The 21,869-nt window shown below is 62.0% G+C and overlaps 2 protein-coding genes across 2 annotated transcripts in view; one reads left to right on the top strand and one right to left on the bottom strand.

Moving 5' to 3' along the window:
* PLIN4 (perilipin 4) overlaps positions 1-3,044 on the top strand; it is a 13,395-nt gene extending 10,351 nt beyond the window's left edge. Inside the window, exons 6-8 of the mRNA XM_075545100.1 lie at positions 23-210; positions 782-853; positions 929-3,044. Of these exons, the coding sequence (XP_075401215.1) occupies positions 23-210; positions 782-853; positions 929-1,261 (593 nt within the window). The 3' untranslated portion in view covers positions 1,262-3,044. The remainder of the gene's footprint in view (positions 1-22; positions 211-781; positions 854-928) is intronic.
* On the bottom strand, positions 3,037-21,869 carry HDGFL2 (HDGF like 2). Its single transcript, XM_075545102.1, has 16 exons — positions 21,688-21,869; positions 19,460-19,536; positions 19,190-19,328; positions 10,427-10,630; positions 8,068-8,184; positions 7,864-7,932; positions 7,262-7,451; positions 7,103-7,178; positions 6,693-7,020; positions 5,364-5,467; positions 4,805-4,878; positions 4,622-4,692; positions 4,421-4,522; positions 4,130-4,331; positions 3,493-3,622; positions 3,037-3,290 (listed from the first exon to the last, which is right to left on the bottom strand). Exons 1-16 carry the CDS (start codon positions 21,757-21,759, stop codon positions 3,200-3,202), a joined length of 2,046 nt encoding a protein of 681 aa, XP_075401217.1. The 5' UTR covers positions 21,760-21,869; the 3' UTR covers positions 3,037-3,199.

The raw sequence follows: 21,869 nt of genomic DNA, 5'->3' as shown, positions 1-21,869 counted from the left end.
ATGGCTGTGGCTTCCCTCCCAGCTCAGCTGGCAGCCTCCACCCCGGAGCCGAAGGTGCTCGCTGCTGATCCCGGAATCTACTTCGTCCGCCTGGGCGACCTATTGCCCACCTTCCGCCAGCGTGCCTTTGAGCACGCCCTAAGCCACTTGCAGCACAGCCAGTTCCAGGCCAGGGACACAATGGTCCAGCTCCAGGACTCCTTCCGGCTGGTAAGGGGCGCCCTCCCGCCCGAGCACCAGTCTGACGGTGACCAGTAGGACTTGGGGCCCTGTCCTTCTGGGAGCTTACTCCTCCTCGGGAGGGCGACAAGCACACACCACAACCTGCAGATGCAGGGAAGGTGGGGATGTGCAGAGATGGGGAGGAAGCTGGGCCGGGCTTGTCCCTTTGAGCCACATCCTGACGGACAAGGAGCGTAAAGCCTGGGTGAGTGCGGACAGGACAGCCTAAGGTTACAAGATAGCTGTGGACAAGGGACCAACCGGAGGAGACTTGTCCTCCATCTAGGGAAAGCGAGGCTTTTGTTGCCAGGATGCTGAGCAGCCTTCAGCAGAGACTGGGAAGAAAGGCCTGGTGAACCGATCACAAAATCTGCCCACGGCAGCCGCATGGTTTGCAGTCCTGGCCCCGGGTCCCTCACTTGCTGGCTGCTAACAACCCAGGCAGCCAGTTCACCATGATACAGCTGGTCCTTAACTCCTGGCCATGCCCGTATCTCATGGTGAGTCTTAGAAAGGAGGCTGGCGGCGTCCTGGCCTCTCAAGGCTGCCTCCTTTCCAGATAGAGAAGGCCAAGCAGCCAAGGCTGGAACAAGGTGCGACTGCTGGATCAGAGGGACCCAGTGGCCAAGAGGTGTGTATGGTGGGGCGACGGGTCCCCCGCTCCAGGCCCTCCCTGTTCCGCTTACCCGGCCCCTTCCTCCTGCAGGTGGACGACGCCGGGGCGCTGTCCAGGGTGCGAGGGCTCATCCGGAAGCTGCACGTGGCCTACGGTGGCCTGGCCTCGGGCCTGCAGGGCCTGCCCAGCGAGTCCCAGCAGCAGGTGGCCCGGGCCCGGCACAGCCTGTGTGAGCTGTACGGGGTCTTGGCGGCGACCGGCTCCCTGAGGGAGTTGTCCCAGGAGCGTCTGGCGCAGAGCCGCGAGGGCGTCAACCAGGCGTGGCGGGGGCTGGAGGGGCTGCTGGCTCAGGTTCAGCACAGCCCTCCGCTCAGCTGGCTGGTGGGGCCCTTTGCGCTGCCCCAGGGGCCCCAGCAGCAGTAGCGGATGGTGGTTGGGGTGAAGGAGCGCCCCCCCAGCCAGCCTGGAGCCTCCCATGCCTGAGGGCCACACCCAGGGCCACACCCACCCACCCTGCAAGTCCAGCTCCAGGCAAGTGACACTCAGCCAGAGGGATGCACCTGGCAGTTGCGGGCTGGGGGGCAGAGGGGAGAGATGGGGAACACACACCCAGGAAAGGGGGGGGGCTCTCTGAGCTGCCCACCTCCCACCTCCTGGCCTTTCCCCAGAGCTGCTGTCACTGGGAGCTCCCTAGCAGGGAAGCGGAAGGAGCTGTGGGCCCTCCACACACCACCGCAGTAGGTGCCCTCTGCCCGGAGGATGCCCCGCCCTCCTCAATGGCAGACCACTGCCCACTGCTGCACACCTCCCCGTTGCCCGTCGGCTCAACCCCGTGCCACCACCACCTCCAGGAAGCTTCTGTCGGGGTCCGTTGGTTCGCACAGGCTGAGACCTGAGAGTTGACTACCAGGCTTTTCTTCAGTCTGGAAGCGCCACTGAGACTTATCCACCGCGTTTGAAATTCCCACGGCAAACCTCCCGGCCTGATGGCAGTGCGGGTGCCGGCCGAGCGGGGCAGAGGGCTTGACCGCGTGCTAGGAACCCGTGTCCTCTGCCAGCCCACTGGCACCATTCAGCGGCACCCTGCCCCCGCCCTCTTCCGCACCTGCTCCTCTGAGCAGAGCGTGTCCAGTGTCTTGGGGCCAAGATGGCACCCCTGCCTCTGTGGCTCAGGGGACCTCCCAGTCAGTACAAGCCAGCAGCACCTGTCCCCCAACCCCCTCCTGTCTGAAAACATCACACCCACTGTCCCTCAGGAGCCAGGGCCCAGGCTGTGGGCAGCAAGCACAGGGTGTCCTGAAGGCCACGGCCCCATGGGAGGGGCTGGGCTGAGGCCTTACATTCACCACTTACTTGCCCATGTTCTGGGGTCGTGGTCCCCCCACCACTGAGCACCAGGCACTGGATAAGGCAGACCCCAACTCCCGCCCACCGCTGAGCGCCAGGAGCTGAGAGGATGCCAGCTCCCTGACCACGTAGGCCCCGTGGTCTCAGGTGGAAGAATGGAGCCACCAGGCACTTGGGAAGCTGACCTGGACAAGGTAGCAACGGGTAACTCTCTGGGGTCCCAGCTGCCTCCCCACAGCTGAGCACAGAGCTGCTCATGCCATTGGGGGCCGTGGCAGGCCATACCCTTGGTTTTTTGCAGCGTGGCCGCCAGGCATAAGTAGTGCTGATCCTTCCAGCTCCTAGGCTGGCGGGAGAGCTGGGCCCTGGCACCCCAAAAGGGTGGCGAGGACCCAGGCATGTTGTTGGGAGAAGGTGGAGCCCAGTGAGCCCTCATGGAAGCTTCTGGAGCCTTCCTGTTGCACCACTCACGCCACGGGGCTGAGACCTTGTGTGCACACACACACATGCACACGGCCCCTTTCTTAGTTCTGAGGGTGGCCGCGGCTGCAGCTGGGGGCATGAGTCATGTCTGCGGACACACTGGGTCCCAGGAGGCACCCCAGTCTCAAGTCGCACGGCAGAACGGACACCCCACCGGTCAACACAGCGTCTCCTGCAAGGTGGGGAGTCAGCCCACCTCCCTGCAGCCCGGCGTCTGCTCCCGCTGACCTGGCCTGGTCCCCAGCTGGCTTCCCTCCTCCCTGAGCCCACCCAGCCCCAGCCCTGTGCCAGCTCAAGGGGCTGGTGGCCTGTCCCTGATGGGCTGCATCAGCACTGCTAGAAATCCAAGCCAATAAAAGTGATTGTGCTTTCATTAAAAAACCCTTTATATTCATCTCATGTCAGCTCGAAACCACAGCCTCTAGGCAGACAGCCCCGGGGACAGGCCCAGAGGCCTAGTTGGGCCTCCCCACGAGTCCTCTACTGTCCTGGGTGGTGTGGGGGAGACGGGGCGCGGGGTGGTGGGTGGGCTCAGCTCTCCTCGTCCAGGGACTCCGAGTCCGTCTGTGACTGCTCCGGCCGGTTGTTCCCGGGCCTGTTGGGGTCGGGCCCCTCCTGCAAGCTGTGAGGGACAAAAGGCAGGGGAGATGGTGAGGGCCAGCCAGGACGGTCAGACGTCCCTCTCACCAAAGTGAATTCAGCAACAAGATCTAACTCCCCTAGCCCCCGGTAGGGCACAGTGGGCCCCAGGGCCTCGTAGGTGCCCAGCTGCTCCTGGCGGGCGTGGGCGGCACCCGTCCCTCTCCCACCCGGGCCGCACTTACTCGCCGTGCAGGTCTTCGGAGGAGTCACCCCGGGGCCCCCCCTCAGAGTTCAGTGCGTCGTCCTGCTCACGGTCGCCTGTGCTCTCGGCGTTCTGGGACGCGGCCTCGCCATTCACGGGGGTGGGGAGGTCTGGGAGGAGGGAGGGCGCACAGGAGGCTGCGGGCCAGGTTCCCAGCTGGAGACCTTGCCCAGGGGGGTGGGTGGGGGGCCTGCACAACCTCAAGGGTCCCTGGCACTTCTACACTTAGTGAGACCCAGAGCCTGGTCCCCAGTGCCCACCCAGGCAGACACCAGGTCCACCTGGTGCCCCGACCGCCCATGCCCACCCAGTGGACCAAAAGGCTTGTTCAGCTGATAGGTTGAATGCGCGGGGGGGGGGGTGGGGGGGACGGGACCACCTTCATACAACTGTGAGGGGCCCAGGCCCCGGTCCTGCCAGGAAGGAGCCCTGCTCCCAGCGGCCCCATCCCCACCTCTCTGGGGCTTCTGCACCTGGGGCCTAGCGCTCTCACAGCTGACACGATGCCTGAGTTGCCTGGCCAGAGGGGATGGTCTGAGTTGGGCAGCACCTACCTGCCTGGGGCCTCTAATCCCGAGCCCACCCTGGTGCCCAGGACCACCAGTGGGTGCTCTCACCGGCCGCTGGCTCGCCCTCCACCTTGTTCGTGGGCGCATCCTCTGGGGGCCCCTCAGGGTGCTCGGCCTCGGCCTTCTCCGTGCCGGCACGGGTGCCCTTCGGGGTGGCCTCGACTTTAGGGCCCAGCACTCGAGATTTGAGCCGCGTGTAGACCTCGGCCGCCTTCTCCATCACCTCCTTGTTGGCCTTGTAGCGGCGGATCTGTGCAGAGGAGCCAGGCTCAGGGAGGGGGCAGGGCAGCAGCCCCCCCCCCCACAGCCCCCAGGAGAGCAGACCTGCTTCCCACTCACCTTTTTCAGCGTGGCCACCACATCCGTGTTCTTCTGCAAGATCTGGGAGGTCACCTGCAACGTCCCCAGCTCCTCCAGCGCGCTGAGACACCGCTTCACGTCCTGTGTGGAGGGAGTGGGGAAATGGTGTCTGCTGAATGGGCCTCGAACCAGGGCCCCGCCCCTGCCCTGATCAGGCCCCACCCCCGGCTGCCACTGTACCGGGTTGTCCACTTTTAGGGCAAACTTGATCTCGCTGTGCAGTTTCTGTAGCTTCCCCTCCACCGAAGGCTCTGAGGATACAAGCACCAGCGGTGAGAGCTGGGGACCCGCTTGGCTGACACCTGCCCCCCCCAGCAAACAGGCCTGTCTCCCCATCACCCCAAAACTGGGGCTCCCCCTCACCTTTTTTCTTCTCTATCTTCCTGTCGGGTGGGAGCACCTCAGACCTCTTCCGGGTTCGCTCTACCTTCAGGGGCCTGCAGAGGACACCTTTCTTTAGGTGGGTCCCCAGGGACCAGTCCTCTGCCCACCCTCCTGTCCAGAAGGGGGGTGCAGGGGCCAGGCAGACCCCAAGGGGTCAGTGCAAACCTCCTCAGCTATGAGCCAAACAGGGAGATGGTTTACGGTACACGTGGCTAAGGCAATTTCGGGGCCCCAGTGGCTGGGTGATTGGGGGGGCGCCATCACCAACGCCCAGGAGGGGCGCACCGTCCCCATCCCTCCTGGGGCTTGGAGAGCCTCTGGCCGGAGGCAGGGCCTCTCCTGGCACCTCCTTTGGGAGGGCGCCTTGTGCACTGGGAGTACAGAGCAGCAGCCCTGGCCTCTACCTGGCCAGCCCCCACAAACGTCCCCAGTCGAGCCAGTGCTAGCTAGCCCAGTCCTGAGGCTGCCCCCACCCTCCACCCAAAGAATGCAGACCTGAGGGGCGGGGTGGGGTGTGGGGCAGGGGCAGGGGGCTGACTTGGCTCGAGGCCTCTCCTCCGGGCGGCCTCTCTTCTCCTTCTGGCTGGGCTTCCTCGTCAGTTCCAGAGGCGGCGGAGGCTGCTTCTTGGTGGACTTTTTCCCCTGCATCGGGAGTGGTGGGGGGGTCAGGGGACTGTCCAGGGACACCCTCTCCCAGAGACCCTCCCATTCCGGGGCAGCATTCCCTGCCACCAGGGCCGAATAAGCTGCCTTGGAGGGAGAGCGAGACTGAGCCCCAGCCTCCCGGGCAGCAGAGGGCTCCAGAGCACCCAAGTCAGGGCCAGCCCTCCAGGCCACTCACCTCCCTCGGGTCAATGCCTGAGTGCGCCCATGGACCCCAGGTCTTGCAGGCCCTGCCCCAACCCTTCGCCCACCCCCCCTCTTCCTCTCCCCATCTCCCCACACTGCTCCAGCCGCAATGCTGCCATCCCTCCAGCTGGCCAGAACTAATCCTGCCCCAGGGCTCTTTCACGGGGTTCCCTGACTGCACACCTCCTCCCCTGTTCACCCAGATGTAGAACGCTAACCAGCATGTGGTAGTTACGTGACTGCGTATCAACTTGTATATAAAAATGTAGGGGTGGAGTCTGGCCTGTCAATCAGGTCACGATGTGCTGGGGACTCCTTGTGGGCGTGGCTTCCTCATAAGGAGGGTCCTGGGGCACACACACCCCACCTTCACCTTCCTGCTGGCTCGCCCTGGTTGCTACCATACACCCACTCGACTCTGCACCCACCAGCCTGTGGTCTTCCTGCGTTCTGCATCAGTGCATGCAGTTGCATGAGTCCCAGGAGGGACTATGGATTAGTATCAGACTTAGGCACTTCAGTTGGGCTGGGCTGCTTCAGTGATATGTAATTACTCCTTGATAAGAAGCTCTTTCTTACACCTATAGGGGTGTCTCTGTGTGTTTCTCAAGTCAAGCAGGCCTCAGACACAGCACCTTCTCCAGCCAGGCCTCTGGAGTCGATTCTGCCTCCCCCCCGCCTCCTGTGCGCCTCCTCCTCCCCACTATTCTCCTCTGTGCCACCACGGGCCAGCACGCCGTAGCCATCAGGCTTGGGGCTGGGGTTTCACTGGCGGCTGCTCCCATACCCCCCAGGGAAGGGCCTAGCCAACAACAGGTGCTCAATAAAACCCAAACTCGGGGCACTTCCCACGTGTGCAGGGCCGTACTGTACTCTATAAGGCTCCTGTGGAAAGCAGGTGGCCAGGCCTTTCTTCGGAGGCACCACGGGAGGGGGAAGGAACCCTGAGCCATTGTTAGTGGGCCTCCCACCACGGTCCGATGCAGAGCCCCGTCCCTGGGCTCCCGCTGGCCCGTACCTCCCGGTCCAGCCCCGGCTCGGGCTCGGAGTCGGAGGAGGACGGCGGTGGGCGTGCGGGTCGGCCCCGGCCGCGGCCCCGCTTCTTGCTGGGCACGTCCTCGGGGCGGAGCTCGTCGCCGCTGCTGGCGCTGGCCCCGCTGCGGGGGGGCGCGTCCTCGCGCTCGAGCTCGGCGCGCTCCCGCCGCCGCTCCTTCTCCTCCTTCTCCTGCTCGCGCAGCCGCCGCAGCTCCTCCTGCTGCTCGCGCCGCCGCTTCTCCTCCAGCTCGCGCCGCCGCGCCTCGTCGCGGCGCTTCCACTCGCTGATGCGGTCCACCTCGTCGCTGTCGCTGCGGGCGGGCGGGCGGGCGGGCGCCGTGAGTGCGGGCCAGGGGCAGCGCCCCGCCCAGGGGCGCCCGGCCCGCCACCTACCTGTCGCTGCTGGAGCTGGACGGGGGCCGCTCCGGCTTCAGCTTCCGGCCGCGGGGTTTCGGGGGCGGCTTCTCAGCTACGGCGAGAGGGCGGGGAGTGACCACCACGGGGTGGGCGGCAGAGGGGCCCGGGAGAGGCTGCCCCGCGGCACGGCCCTACCTGGCTTCCTGCCCCGCGCGGGCTTCTTCACCGACACGTCCGACTCGGAGGAGGAGGAAGAGGACGAGGACGAGGAGGAAGCCGACCTGGCGGCGGGCGCGGGCTGGTCCTTGGGCCCGTCCGAGTCGGCGTCCGCGTCCGAGTCGGAGGCCGAGGCCACCTTCTGCGGAGAGGCCGTGAGGGCGCGCGTCTGGGGGCCAGAGAAGCAGGTGGGCCGGAGCTGCCTGGCCCCAAACCCCCTTCCCCAGCCCAGCCGGGCGCCGGCCTTTGTCCCGTGTCCCTGCATCTGCCCGGCCGCGAGGGCGGTGCCCGGCCTGCCAGACCTCAACTACCCCAACTACCCCGGCATCTGCATCTTGGGGCTCCCCCGCGCGCGCTCACACGTGCACGCAGGGCTCCTTCCTTGTTACACCGCCCTCCCCCCAATTTCAGCCTCCAGAAGGCTGTGGCCTGCGCCGACCGTGGCCGCCAAATGACGGCCGTCCACACGCTCCCAGACACGGCGTTGAGGGCCGTTCTGCAGGAGGACCTGCGGCCCAAAGCCTCTCGGGGCTTCCCAGAGGTGGGCATGGGTGCGCGCACAGAAAACAAACGAACAATACCTTCTTCTTCCTGCCCACGGCGCCGCGCCTCGGGGGCCGGCCCACCGCCTTCTTCTCTGGCGTGAAGTCCTTGGACGGAGGGGCACGTGAGGTTGGGTCCTGCGGGCTCTCCCCAGGGTCCCGCTCCCCGAGGGTGTGCCCAGCTGCCCCTCCCCCCCCCCCCCCCCCCCCCGCCACCCGCTGAGGGTGCGCCCACCTGCCCACCTGGTCGCTGGTCTTCTCAGACTCGGAAGAGCTTTCTGAATTCTCCTCTTCGGATGGGGACATGCTGGCTTGGTCCAGGTCGCTGGAGGCCTTCCGGGCACGTTTCGACACGGGCATCTGCAAGGGGGCAGTCTGGTCACCTCAGAGGATGAGGCGACAGCGCCTGGCTCAGTTCCGACCCGGCAGGCTCACAGCCCAGATGAAAGTTGGGCTCTCTGGGAGTTTTCTGGAGCTGGGGACCCCGCGGGACAACCTGAGAAAAGCCAGGGATCCCTTCCCAGAAACACACACACAAAGCAGGTGAGAGGTGACGGCTGTCCAGCCAGGTAAAGGCACAGCCAACCATCCCGGTGGTTGCCACAGCAACTCTTGACTCCGGGCGCCCTCTGTGGGCAGCAACACGGAAGTGCACCCCGTGGGGCGTCCCAGGGCTGGGTTGTTTTTTTTTAAACTCCAGGATAGTATTTATAGCCGTTTCAGCTATCTTTTCACACATGAGAATGCATAAGATGGAATTCTTGATGTTCCCATTCTACTACTTCATAAAAGTCCAAACAGTAAGAATAAAACCAGCATCATTTACAAGGGTATGACATTGGATGATCTTTTCTTCCTGGGAATACCTTGAGGACTATATAAAACTGGTTTGGCCTTTGACATCTACTTTTTTTTTTTTTTCAAATCATTTTATATTTTTCAAAATACATCCATCCCTTGTGTCAAGCACATTTGTACATTTTTGCCATCATCATTTTCAAAACATTTGCTTTCTGTTTGAGCCCTTGGTATCAGCTCCTCATTTTTTTCCCCAAGGGCTGGTTTTGAAAGGTCGGTTGCCAGACCTTTCTGCTGAGGCGTTTCTGAGGGTTTCAAGCAGCTGACCCTTTGTTTCACAGTCGAGCAATTCTGTCTGTACCACCAGCGGGGCGGCGCAAGAGACGCCAAATGCAGGTGTGCATTGCTGGTTCTGTCCACGTGCACGCACGCGCCCATGTGGGCACAGCAAGACCACAGAGATTCCCACCCGTCCGTGTGTGGTCAGAACCGTGGCTCGGCCCCTTCGGCGCTGCAGGGTTGTTCTCTCCAGTTCCTGTGTGTGGGCGCTTCGGCACAGGAACTGTGCAACGACACGGTCACACAGGACAAGCATCACCACCTCACTGTGCGTGCGTGCGTGCGGCAGGAATGAAGAACCCACCCTGTCTCCACCCGAAGGACTGGCTGACCGGGCCCCCCTCCGCACCCAGATCTTGCTGACTGACTGCCCTCTGCTTCCTGATTTACCCCCACCCCCGAGCTAGTCGTCCTGGGGGTGCAGTGGCTACACCTTGGGTGGCTGGCCGCATGGACTGGGTGGCAGTGGGTTTTCTCTCTGGGAACTGACCAGCAGTGAATGTTGCTTTTCCTTGCGAAAGCCTTTTCTTTTTTTAAAAGCCTTTTCTTGACTTTCGACCACAGTGGTCTCTCAGACACAGTGGCTGGCTGATGCCACGTGGGGAGGTGCATCCCGGCTGCGTCGGCGCTCTCCAACGTGGTGTGGTCTCCCAGGCCACGCGTGCACGCCCACATGTGCTTAACTCATCTCAGGGGGAGGGGGGCACTGAGGTGGTTTCCATCCTTTGGCTCCTGGACATCATGCTACGAGCCTGGGTGTGCCCATGCCTCCAGGGCATTTCCCCAGGGCGTGCACCATGGACAGGGACTGCTGGACCACGTGCATTTCCACTTCCAGCTCCTGCGGCAGCGCCTTGCTGTTACCCTCGTACAGTCCCGTGGAGGAGGCTTCCGGTCTCCCCGCACCCTCACCCGCATTTGCTGCTTTCTGTCTCTTGAACGTTTGCTGTGAAGGATGGCCCACTCCATATTCAGAAGTCGCCAGAGGCAAAGGAGAGGCCAGAGGACCTGCGTAGTTACAGGAGCACGGTTCCTGAGACCCCCCAAGGGTGGAAACTGCCCACGTGTCCGGGGAAACCGACTCTGGCCTGACCGCAGATGAAGGAAGCCCCGATCCACACTACACGGGAGAGAACCCTGCAAACACCAGTGAAAAAAGGGAACCCACACACATTACCCGAGCCCCTTTCCATACAAGCTCCAGGGCAGACAGACAGATCTGCGGACAGTGCATGATCAGTGGCCGCCTAGGGCTTGGAGGGAGCAGGGCTCGGCAGTGGCTGCTCCGGGTCTTCACTGTCAAACAGCTGGCACGCCTGGTCACAGAGCGAGCTTGGTGATGCCGGGAGGAACTCTCGAGTGTGTTTAAGAGGCGTGTCTTGAAGTTGCCGCCGGATGCGAGCGTGTGGGAAAGCAAGACCAGGCCTCCCCGTCCCCGACCCCCCAGAAGTAAGCCCTGGCCTACCTTCAAGGCCGAGGCCTTGCGCTTGAGGCCGCCGCTGTGGTCGCTGCTCTTGTCCGAGTCCGAGCCGCTCTCCATCCTGTCACTGGCGGCGGAAGTGGCCACGGCGGTCACAGCCATGACCCCCCGACCCTCACCGTCCTCCTCGGCGTCACTCCCACCCACGGCGTCGGCGTCGGGGGCCTCGCTGTCTGAGGAGCTCACGGGCTGTGGAGTGGAAGCCGAGAGTCACCGTGCAGCTCAGGGCTGAGCCAGAGGCCCGCACCCACGGGCTCTGCAGATGTGGGAAACCGAGGCCCGGGGTGAGATGTAAATGGGCAGGGGTGGCAAGCCCATCAGGTCTGGATCTTGGGCAAGTGACTTAGCCACCCCATGCCTCAGTTTCCACAGTGTGAGTGGGGTGTGTGTGCGCGCGGAGGGACAGCCTGGCACCCAGCAGGGCTGTACCAGACGTGCAAGCCGAGCATACTCTTCAATGACGGCTAGCACGAGAGACGGAGGTTCACAACCGTCCAGCACAACTCGGTCAAGCCCAACTCTGCAAGGGGATCGTAAGCCAGCACGGCCGTCCTGGGTCAGAGGGGTTTCGGTGGCTGTTTTTTCAGAAGGTTGGCAGCCAAGTGCCTGAAGCCCGGGCACTGGCATCCCTTTGCCACAGAGGCAGTGGCGCCATGGCATGTGCTTCCATGAACACATGGTCAACCCAAGAAGCCAGACAAGGAAGACACGCAGTGACCGTCTCCAATGATGGGGAGGGTCCACAACAGAGCCCCCCCCCCCAGACACTGACTGTGGACCGGAGTAGCTTAGAGCTGAGGGGCGGGAGGGTGAGGAGTCAAGGGCTAATGAAAATGCTCCGGTCTGCTACAAGCCTGAGACCGGAAGCACTAGACGGTGCCCGGCAAGGGAAACTCAGAGGCAGTTGAGGGGCTGGCAATGGGCCAACTGAACCAGAAAGCAGGGGGTCTCTGAGGGGACTACAGCTCAGAGTGTGTGGAGCCAAGCCCCACTGAAAAACCCTGGAGGAAGGAGCCCACGCTCACAGCCAGACCCACCACACCTTCCCCCAGGTGCTGGGATAGCCTGAAGCCTCTCCTGGGTAGTGGAGAAGGAAGACACCCCCTTTCTCGGGGACAGAGCCATTCAGATAGAGGCACGGAGCAAAGAGCTGCTGCGCAGGTCCTGGCCCATGAGGTCTGGGTCAGCATCACCCTGAAGGGGACGTGCCCCGGCCACCCATGTGCTTCTTGACTGGCCAGTGTTTTCAGAAGGGGTCACCAGGCCTTCCTTCCTTCCCAGTCTGTCTTGTCGGGAAGCTCAGCTAAAGCCCGCTCACCCTGGGTGAGCTCCCAGCATCACAGCCACCCCCACCCTTGACCCCCCCACCCTGCCACCACAACACTGACATTAAGGCCCAGTACCAAGGCAGCAAGAGCCAGATCCCAGAGTCCCCTCTCTGCATTAGCTTGCAGCTGTCCCTGGGGCAGCCCGAACCCAGCGGCCTGTGGACAACTAAGGCGGAGGCTTCTCGGCCGGCCCTGCCGTGATCCAGTTGGCTGTTCACGGGCAGACCCCTGGAAACAGACGGCCAGGCCGCTCTCCCTGGTTCGTCCAGCCTGCCCGATGCTCTGCTGAAACCTACTTGTCACCATGACAACATGCCACCCTCCACAGATGAGCGGTGGCTAACAGCTACGCATGGGAGGCTGGGTGGTCTCCAACCTGGGTCTCTGTCCACTGTGACCTCAGGCGTCAGGGCTGGCGCCATCCCCATGGTGGGCAGAGGTCATGGGACAGGTCTAGACCACAGCAAAGCCGGGGCGGGCACTGTGCGTGGCAGCCACCTGCCGCCCCCCATAAGAGCCTCGTGACTAAACACTGCGCTCCACATCGTCCGGATCTTCTTCCCAGGTTCCCGAGGTTGCAGGCGAACCCCCGACCTTACAGGGACACACGTATGCCCAAGAGCTCGGCACACAGCTTCCAGCTGTGACAAACTCCTCCTGGCTCCCACCCGGCTTTGCTCAGGAAGGCCAGCCGCCTTTCCAAAGCCTGAGTGGTGTCTCTGACAAGGGAAGTGACCAGCCCATCCCACTGCCGGGGATGAAGCCAGGCCTAGAACCCAGGGTCCCCCAAAGGCTCCAGACCAGCGGTTCTCAGCCTGTGGGTCGTGACCCCTTTTGGGGGGTTGAAGGACCCTTTCACAATGATCACCCCATTCATAACAGTAGCAAAATAAGTTACAAAGTAGCAACGAAAATAATGTTATGGTTGGGGTGGGAGTGGGGGAAGTCACCATAACATGAACTGTATTAAAGGGTGTCGGCATGAGGAGCGTTGAGAACCACTGCTCTAGGCAATCTGATCCACACCCAGAGGCTCCGTGCCCATGAGGTGAGCTCCGTGGCCCGAAACGTAGAGAGTTCTTCAAAGACAGTCTCTACTAGTTAAAACTGGAAGGGCGTTTTAGGACTCCTCCTGGTCCTGGCAGGTCTGCAGCAAGGTCGGCAGCTCAAGTCCACCAGCATGCGGCTCCTTGGGAGAATGGAAGTTGCCTGCACCCAGGAAGATGGACGGTCCTGGAGACCCACCCCGGGCAGGGACCCCATGACAGGGCCACTGCCGGACCAAGATGACTTGGTGGCAGCAGGCTCTGCCTGGTGATGTGGTCTGAATTAGACTGGTGGCGGGCGTCATGGAGTCGGTCCCGACCCGCAGCGACCCTGCGCACAACAAAGAAACACTGCTCCCTCACAACTGTCCCTGCACAGGGGCCTGAGCCTCTGGATGCAGCCACGGGCCAGTCCAGCTCGTTGAGGGCTTTCCTCTTTTCTGCTGTCCCTCTACCAGGCGTGATGTCCTTCTCCAGGGACGGGTCTCTCCTGACAACATTTCCTAAGTATGTAAGATGAGGTCTCGCCATGCTTGTCTCTAAGGAGCGCTCTGGGCATACTTCTTCCAACACAGACAGGCCGGGCCTTTTAGCAGTTCACGGTACTCTTGGGGTTGTTGTTTCAGGGGTACATCCAACCTCCACAGTGTCAGAAAGCCTTGAGTCCATGGTCAGTCTGGTCTGTGTCCCCCCCATCCCCACCCCTCTTTGATCAGGATTCTTCCCTAGAATCAATGATCAAGATGCTCAGTGATGGTAGCCGGGCACCATCCAGTTCTTCTGGTCTCATGGGAAAGGAGGCATTTAGTCACCCCTTCCATGCCCTCCTATTACCAACTCCCCTCTGTGTCCACCACTCCTGGCAAAGAGAGACCAGCAGTTATGCTGGGGGGCTACTTGTCAGACCCCAGGCACTAGGGGAAGCATTAGGATGGAGAACCAGGGCCTTGAGTCAGTTCGTTAGGGTTCAACCCCTCACTGAGCATCTACCTCTCCACCCCAGAGTGAGTCTAACGAACATGGGCACATTCTCACGGTAGCCACAGATGCATCACCAAGGGGTCAGGGCCGCTGCCTGGGGGAAGAGTCTGGAGGTGCAGAGGGTTAGCAATTGGCTGCTAACTGAAGGCTGGCGGCTTGACGCCCCCAGCTCCCCGGCAGTAGAAAGATGAGGCTGCCTGCTTCCACGAGGGCTGCCAGCCTGACAAGGCCCAGGGGGCAGCCTTGCCCTGTCCCATCAGGTTGCGTGGGTTGGAATCAACGCGAGCGAGGGCCATGGGGTGGGGTGGGTGTAGATGTGAAGTGGAAAGGCATGCTCTCAAGGGGAAGCTGTACTGGAATGAACCGGTTCAAAGCCCTGGGGACCACCAAAGACCTCATTGAACCGAGCTGACTCTCAAAGACCCTCAAGGACAGGGCAGAAAGGGCCTCTGTCACTCTTTACTGGAGCAGAAAGCCCCATCTTTCTCCCGAGGAGCCACTGGGGGATTGGAAGTGTGGAACAAAGCCCAACAGTAAACAGCAAATAGTAAACAGCAATAGTAAACTCGATGCTGAGCTGCCCCATCAGCCAGGACCGTGCCCTCCACAGCCAGGGGACTAGGCCCCGTGGGCGCTGGGTGGCGTGGAAGCGGTCGGCTGTGTTTGCTCCTGGCTGTCATCTTAAAGCTCCTCTTCTGCGGCATGGAGGGGCTAGAGGCTCAGCACAAACGGCGCGTGCCGGCAGGGCCCTGGGGAGAGCAGAGGGGGAGCCCAGCCCGGGCCCTTACTCCCAAGCCCATCACTACCGCCTGACCTGGGACAACACAGCTGTGAGGGGTGGGGCCAGGCCTTTGACCCAGGGCCGCCTGCCCTCAGGGGGGCTCGTGCACCCAGGTGCCTCCCTTTAGGGATTATTCCCCAGCACTCCCACTGGCCAGATGGAGGGGGGTCTCACACTGGCCATGTGGTCACAGCTTCAGCCACCGCCACTCTGCCCACAGGTTGAGCGCCAGTGGGGTGGGGAGCCCAAACAACCCGAGGAGCCCCATTCTCTCAACGACCGGGGGACAAGGCCACAATGAGTAGATGCCCCCACACAGGGGTCCTCTAACCCGAAGTGGACACTGGGCCACATCTGTGGATGTCATGACTGGGGAAGGGGTGCTACAAGCACCAAGTGGGTAGAGGTCAGGGAAGATGCTCCACGCCCCCTCCAAGGGTTGGGAATTACCACTAATAAGCCCAAGGACTTCAACAAGTTGGGGGGGGGGGGGGGGGGCTCTAAAAAAATCTCCAAACTCACCGACCGTGAGTCGATTCCAACTCACCTGAGCCCACTGGGCAGGGTAGAACTGCCCCTCGCAATTTCCAAGACTGGAACTCTTGGCAGGAACAGACAGCCTCCTCTTTCTCTGAGGAGTGGCTGGTGGCTTCAAACTGCTGACCTTGCGGGGAGCAGCCCAAAGAGAAATCTGACACACGGCCAGTGCCGGGGCTCCTGGGACAAATCACTCCCCCTCCCTCCCTGCCATGGAGCAGGTGCTGACCCACAGCAGGCCCTGGGTTTCTGGGCCGTCACTGTGTATGGGAGTGGAAAGCCGCCTCTTCCTTGGGGGTGCTGGTGGGTTTGAAGGACCGTGGTTCGCTGCCCAACTGGGAAACTTATACTCCCAGGGCTCCCGGAAAACTTCGAGGACCTTCTAATTCTACTTTTCTTTCTTTCCAGTTATATTGGCACATAATCCACATATCATACAATAGTTCAATCAGATAAAAAATTGTACCATCATTACCCCAATTTCAGAAAAATTTTCTTTTCTCATGGTTAAATCGCTTTTAAATTGAGTTGTGTGATCACAATCAGTTCTGGTGCTCCCTCCCTCCTCCCACAGACATTGTTTGCTCCCCGAACCCCATCACCCTCCCTACCTCCCACTCTCCTAATTCCACTTTTCCTTGAGCTTTTGAAGCCCCCTCACAGAACCTAGCATTTCTCTCCCAGAGCTGAGTCTGCTCCCAGGGGTCAAATGGCAATGTGTGTGTGTGTTGGGGGGGGGGGGTGCTTCTGGGGGTTGCTGCTGACAATGAGTGAGTGGGGCCGAGGGAGGCTGTTAGACACTGCAGTTTGCAAGACCCCCTGCCCCAGAGGAAGAGCTGGGTCAGTGGTGCGATGGGACAGGATCTGGTCTAGATCCACCAGTCTCAGATTCCAGCTGGGTCCCTGGCGGCGGTTAGGCCAGCCCTGTGGGTGGTCCTCAGTGGGCTCATCTGTAAAATGGGGGACACGCCACTGCCTGCCTAGCCAACAAGGAATGTTGGTGCTGCCAGCAGGTAAGCTTTGCATCGCTAACTGCAAGGTCGGCAGTTCAAACCCACCAGCTGCTCATCGGGAGAAAGAGGAGGCTGCCTGCTCCTGGGAAGACTGACAGTCTTGGTGGGGCCCCTACATAGGCTGTGAGTGGGAACCGACTTTGCAACACAAGGTGTGACGCTCTGTGTTGTGGCTCCGCCCATGCGCAGGGCCGTTGGGAAGACCAAAGGACATGCGAGGGGTGGGCCTTTTTCTCCCATTGACTGGTCAGGGCTGCGGGGCAGGCCTTCCTAAAGATGGGGGCTGGGCACGCACGGTGGGCCACAAGGCTGGCAGAAAGAGCCAGGCTCCTCTCGGTGTGCTCCCAAGGACTAGGAGCAGAGACAGAGCAACAAAGCAACCGATCTTGCGCTGTTAGAACAGGGAAGCCGGTCGCTGATGCCGGCCTCCATGAGGCCACGGCCCAGCACCAGGTGGCGGCGTTGGGAAAAGGCCCATTCAAGCCCCAGGGAGACACCAGGGCACCTGCCGACAACCACCAAGACGAGCAATGCCAACCACAAGCAAGGACTCGGAGGCCCTGGCCCGCCCCTGCTGCTGAGATGGGGCAGCCGCTGTGGCGAAGGGAGGCGGGTCCTCAGAGCACACACACTTGGGAGAGCCAGCCAGGAGACGGGAGGCAGGGACACCCAGGCACAAGGCCTCCGGGCGGAAGCAGCCTCAGCAGTTGTCTGTGAACGACACACACACCAACGGGCGGAGGACCCTCCAAACCAAAGGAGAGAGGACACCTGCCCCATACAGGCCACAGGCTGACGGACAGACAGACAGACAGACAGCACCCCCCAGTCCGGAAGCCCATGAAGAAGGCCAGAAGCATGCAGGAACCTAGACGAAAGTCCGTGAGCGGTTACCAGGGGCAGGGAGCCACGGTGGCACAGTGGTTACATGCTGGGCTGCTCACTGCAAGGTTGGCAGTTTGAAACCACCTGCCGCTCTGCGGGGAAAAGATGAGGTTTTTCTGCTCCTGTAGAGTCAGTCTCAGAAATTCACAGGGGCAGTTCTACCCTGTCCTGGAAGATCACTGAGTATGACTGAGTGATTGAGCTATTGGATTATACTATGTAAATTACTTGCCAATGAAACTGTTGAAAACCAAAAGTGAAGAGCTGTCTGGAATATCATGAGGGCGGGGGTTGGAAGAGGAAACCGATCCCAGTGATGTAACACTATCACCCCCACCTAGGGTGACGAACAACAGAAACACGGGTGAAGGGAGACGGCGGGCAGCGTAAGATATGGAAATGATGATAATTTATAATTTACCAAGGGTTTATGACGGTGGGAGGCTGGGGATGGAGGGAGGGGAAAATGCAGAACTCATACCAAGGGCTCGAGTAGGAAAGGGATAATGGAAACCCACGTACAAATATGGATTGTCTTAAGAGCTGTAAAAGCCCCCAATAAAATGACTTTAAAGAAATAAATAAAAACAAAGTGGAGGCTGTAGCTAGAGAAAAAAGACTAGAACAGACTCCATGGCAATGAGTTTGGTGTTTGGTTTCGGGGCAGCTAAAGGGTGGGATAGGACCCCACTGCTGAGGTCTTCCTTCCCAGGAAACAAAACACTCAAGACCCAGCCAGAGCTGATCCCAGCTCCCAGCGAGCTCTGGGGCAGCGTGGAATGGCCCGTGGGCTTCAGAGGCTGCCGCTCTTCAGGGAGCAGACAGCCGCATGCCTGCTGTCGGCAGGAGGGAAGCATGGGGAGAGACCGCTGGTGGCCGTGGCCACCATGAGAGGGTGGCAGGGTGCCTTGGGGACTTCGCGCTAGAGGCCTGTCCGCCGCTCACAACGCAGCAGAGAAAGAACCAGTTGCAGGCAGCACAAGAGCAGGGCGGCTCAGGGACCAGGGAGGCTGTGGCACCAGGGCCAAGAGAAGAGGGACCCGGGTCCCCAGGCCTCCGCTTCACAGACGCTCAGGGGGGTGCTCAGGACCTCGTCTGGTCACCAAGTGTGCCCCCCTGTGCAAGAGAGGGAGCCGCCACCCCTCTGACTTATGTGGATGACTTGGAGGAGGCCACCAAGGGGGGCGGAGGGTGGTCGCCTCTTTGTGGGATCCAGCAAGCAGTGGGCGCCCAATAAATAGTCAGTGATGGGCTGATTTGCTGGGAAGGAGCCGGCGGAGGCCGGAGCTAGAGCCACCTTGACTGGTGGCCAGCGTCTCCTGAAACTCACGGTCCAGAGGCCCTGCCCAGCTGCTTCTCCAAGGGTCTGCAGGAGGGAGGGGCCTGGGATCGGCTGTGCCCTGGGGACTCAAAGACCCAGCACTGGCAGAAGTGCCCCTGCGGCAGGAGAAAGACCGGGCTGCCTGTTCCTGAGGAGGGCCGGCCAGGGAACCCTGTGCGGAGCTCTGCTCCAGGAAGATCCTCCCCGGCCCCACCTGGACAGGCAGCCACGGGCCAATGGGGGGTGGGTGCTACCACGCCTCTTCTCTGCCACAATGAAAGACACAGAGGAACCCCCGCGGGGCCGCTCCACACCCTGCTACGGCGCAGAACCAGCACCGTCAAACCAGCCCACTCGCTTGTCTTCCTGCTTCCCAGCCCACCACGACCTGAGACAGGGTAAAGGTCAATGCCCCCCAGCACAGACAGAGGACAGCCCCGCGACGCCAACTTCCCAGGCTCCCAGAACTACACGGTCCCCTGCTCACAGAAAACCACAGGCCAGACGGCACCAGGCCCACCCCAGATGTCACCTGCTCCCGACGGTCCCCTAGAACGTCCACCAGTGTTTCTTCCCCTCCCAGCCAATGCCCCACCCTCACCACCTGACCCAGACTTTCTTTCCCTCCTCCCGCACCAACCTCCACAGTGGGTAAATGGGCAAAGAACAGCCCGCCTGGGACCCCATTCACAGCCCCCCCCCTCAGTGGTGGCCCAGTGCTCCTCCCATCCTGCTTTTCACCCACCTGATGGCCTTACCCAGACCAGGCCTTACCCCTCACACCAGGCCTCCGCCCACCCAGCAGGGCCAGCCAGCCCACCCTCGGGTCTTGGCCGCTGCCGGCACTGGCACTCACCGGAGGCGCAGTGTAGCTGGCATGTGGATTGTTCTGGATCTCCCAGAGCCCCTCATTGAAGCCTTTCCTCTTGTTGGGCTTCCCGTACTTGTCTTTACACTTGTCGTAAGGAAACAGGTCCTTGGGTCCCAAGAAAGCTCTGGGGAGGGGAAGCGTGGGGCCAGACCCCAGTCAGCCAGGGCGCTGGGGTGGTGTGGGGGGGACGTAGGGGTGCAGCATGGAGATCAAGCCCCACCCACCCCGCTCCCTTTGGGCAGTGGGAATACTTACGTCTCGTGTGTACCGAAGAAGAAGATGGGGTATTTGTTGGGTGGGGGCTTCACAGCACCATCAGCAATGTCGTCAATCTGCAGCAAGGGGGTGATTGAGATGGTCAGGGGGCAGCCGGGTACAAGGCAGGTTCACCCCCAGACCCGAGAGATCACCCAGAAAACAGCCAAGGGAGGAAGGGGAAGCGGTGGGGAGGGAGGGGGTCCTCGCAGGCAGGCCCAGTCAGCATCTTCCACTTAAGACTTTGCCTTCCTGTGCTGACCCCACAGCAAACTGCCCCAGCCCCCAGGTGCTTCACCAGAGCAAGGCCAAACGGGGGGCCTCTGAAGCCCCCCAGGGAGTGGGACCAGCCACAGCTCCTCAAACTCCCATAGCCCTCTCTGACTCCCCAACCCCACCCCCCACCGTCTGCCCGCCCACAGAGAGCCGATCCACGGGTGGTCCCCCAAAGGCGGCTGGGGCTCAGGCTGCAGCTGGCAGCTCCAAGGGGGCAGAGGGTGGGGGGTGGGCTGCAGGAGACAGGCCCTCAGCATCCAGGAAGTCCCGCCCTGTCCCTCCAGGCCCACGGGCTCCAGCAGCTGTCAGTCACCTCCCCACAGGAGGCGAGCAGCCCCTTCACTTCCAATCAGGTGCTGGCAGCCGGCTGGGGAAGGGGGAGAGGGAGAAGCAGCGCTCTGGTAAGGAGGGAAACAAGGAGCGCAGAGAAGTGACTTGGACCTGGGAAGTTTCCCGGCTTGGGCAAGCTGATCAGGACAGGGTGGGTTCTGGGGTCCCAATCTCTCCACCTGGCTGGAGGCACCCTGCCCCAGGCACCCCACTCCCCTGGGCTACTTTCCTCAAAGCCCTTGGCCACACACATCCACCCCCATCCGCCGCCCCTAGACACTCCACCCCCAAACTCAGTCACCCTGAGTGCTGCCTCGGCCCCACCCAGGGCATGCCCCTGACACTCTGGGGCTGCAGGGCAGAGGTGCCCAGAGGGCGCCAGCTCCCGGCACCCTGGGGAGACCGTTCCACACCTACAGGCCAGTTAGGTGCCTTAAGGGCACCAAGCAACTCAGAAGCCTCCCAGGGTCCCACAGAGCAGGCCAGGTAGAGACCCCATCCTGCTTATTCCCGCTTAGACCCTGGGCCTCAGCCTTCCACCCTTCTCCTGGCTGACAGGCCCCCAAGCAGCTGTCAACTGCTCCAGTCCTGCCAAACTCAGGAGGCAACAGCAGCCCTGTGACCCGGAGGTGACAAGAACTTCCTGATCCCTCCTTCACTCTGGCTGACCTCTTTTCTTATCTGCAAGGAACAGGACCCCCAGACGCAGGTCACCCCTCAGACTGACTCCCTTAGGCCATCTGACTCCCTCGGGCCCCCACCTCCCTCAAAAGAATGCCCCCTCCCCTAAATCCCCTGGGTTGCTCCTTTTCTCCAGAGCATCGGTGAGGACAAGCCCACCCCATTCATTCTAGTGACTGGTCAGCTCAGCCACGCTCCTCCAGCAGATTTAGGGTGAAAGGGAGGTGGGTCTCCTCAGGGCACCTATTCCCAGGGTCTTGCAAACAAGTCTTATCAGGCCCACTACTCCACTCCTCTCTCTCTGGTGCAGGCCCCCCTAACCCCAGCCATGACCTTGAGGACAGAGTCCACCCGTCCACCCACTTCCATTTCCATCCCTGGCTTCTCGCAGATCCTCAGACACAGACCCCAGACACCCTCGGTCTTGACCTCAAACCCGGTCCATTCATGCATCCTCCTTTCAACTCGCCCTCAGTGAGGGCCCTTCCGATCCCTAGGTTCTGCAGCCTGGGGGTACCGCTCTGCCCTCCGTTTTGATTCCTATCCTCAGATCTCAGCCCATCCCCACCCCCCACCCCACTCACCGGCCAGTACACTTGAACCCTGCTGCCCTGTGGACACTCAGCCTTGACCCTAAGCCTTCTCAGGCTCCAGGTACCCCAAACCTCGTGCCGCTTCGCCCCAGGACACCCAGACCCCAGCGCGCGGGTCACTCAAGAGCGGACCCCAGCGAAAGGGCCCCGGGACACCCCTCCCCACTCGAATGCACGGGACCCTCAGACTCCCCCGGACTCCAGCGCGCGGGGCGCTCGAGCCTCAGCCTCCGCCGGGCGGGACCCTGGGACTCTCGGACCTGCGGTGCGCGGGTCCCCCGGGCCCGGGGGCCCTCCTGCCCCACCCCCCACCCCACCCCACCGGGCCCATCTCGCGCGCGGCCTCACCCGGGCGGGCCAGTGTGGGTAGCCCTTCATCTTGGCGAACACCAAGTCTCCGGGTTTGAAGGCGTGCGGCATGCTGGCGGCTGGGGGCCCGGGCCGCGGGAGGCGGCGGCGGCGGCAGCGGCGGCGGCGGCGGCGGCGGCGGCGGCAGCACAGGCGGCGGCAGCGGGAGGCGAAGCCGGGGG

The sequence above is a fragment of the Tenrec ecaudatus genome, chromosome 1, assembly GCF_050624435.1.
Source record: "Tenrec ecaudatus isolate mTenEca1 chromosome 1, mTenEca1.hap1, whole genome shotgun sequence".
Taxonomy (NCBI): Eukaryota; Metazoa; Chordata; class Mammalia; order Afrosoricida; family Tenrecidae; genus Tenrec; species Tenrec ecaudatus.
Note: the sequence above shows the minus strand (reverse complement) of the source record. Positions and strands in the feature narration are given on the sequence as shown.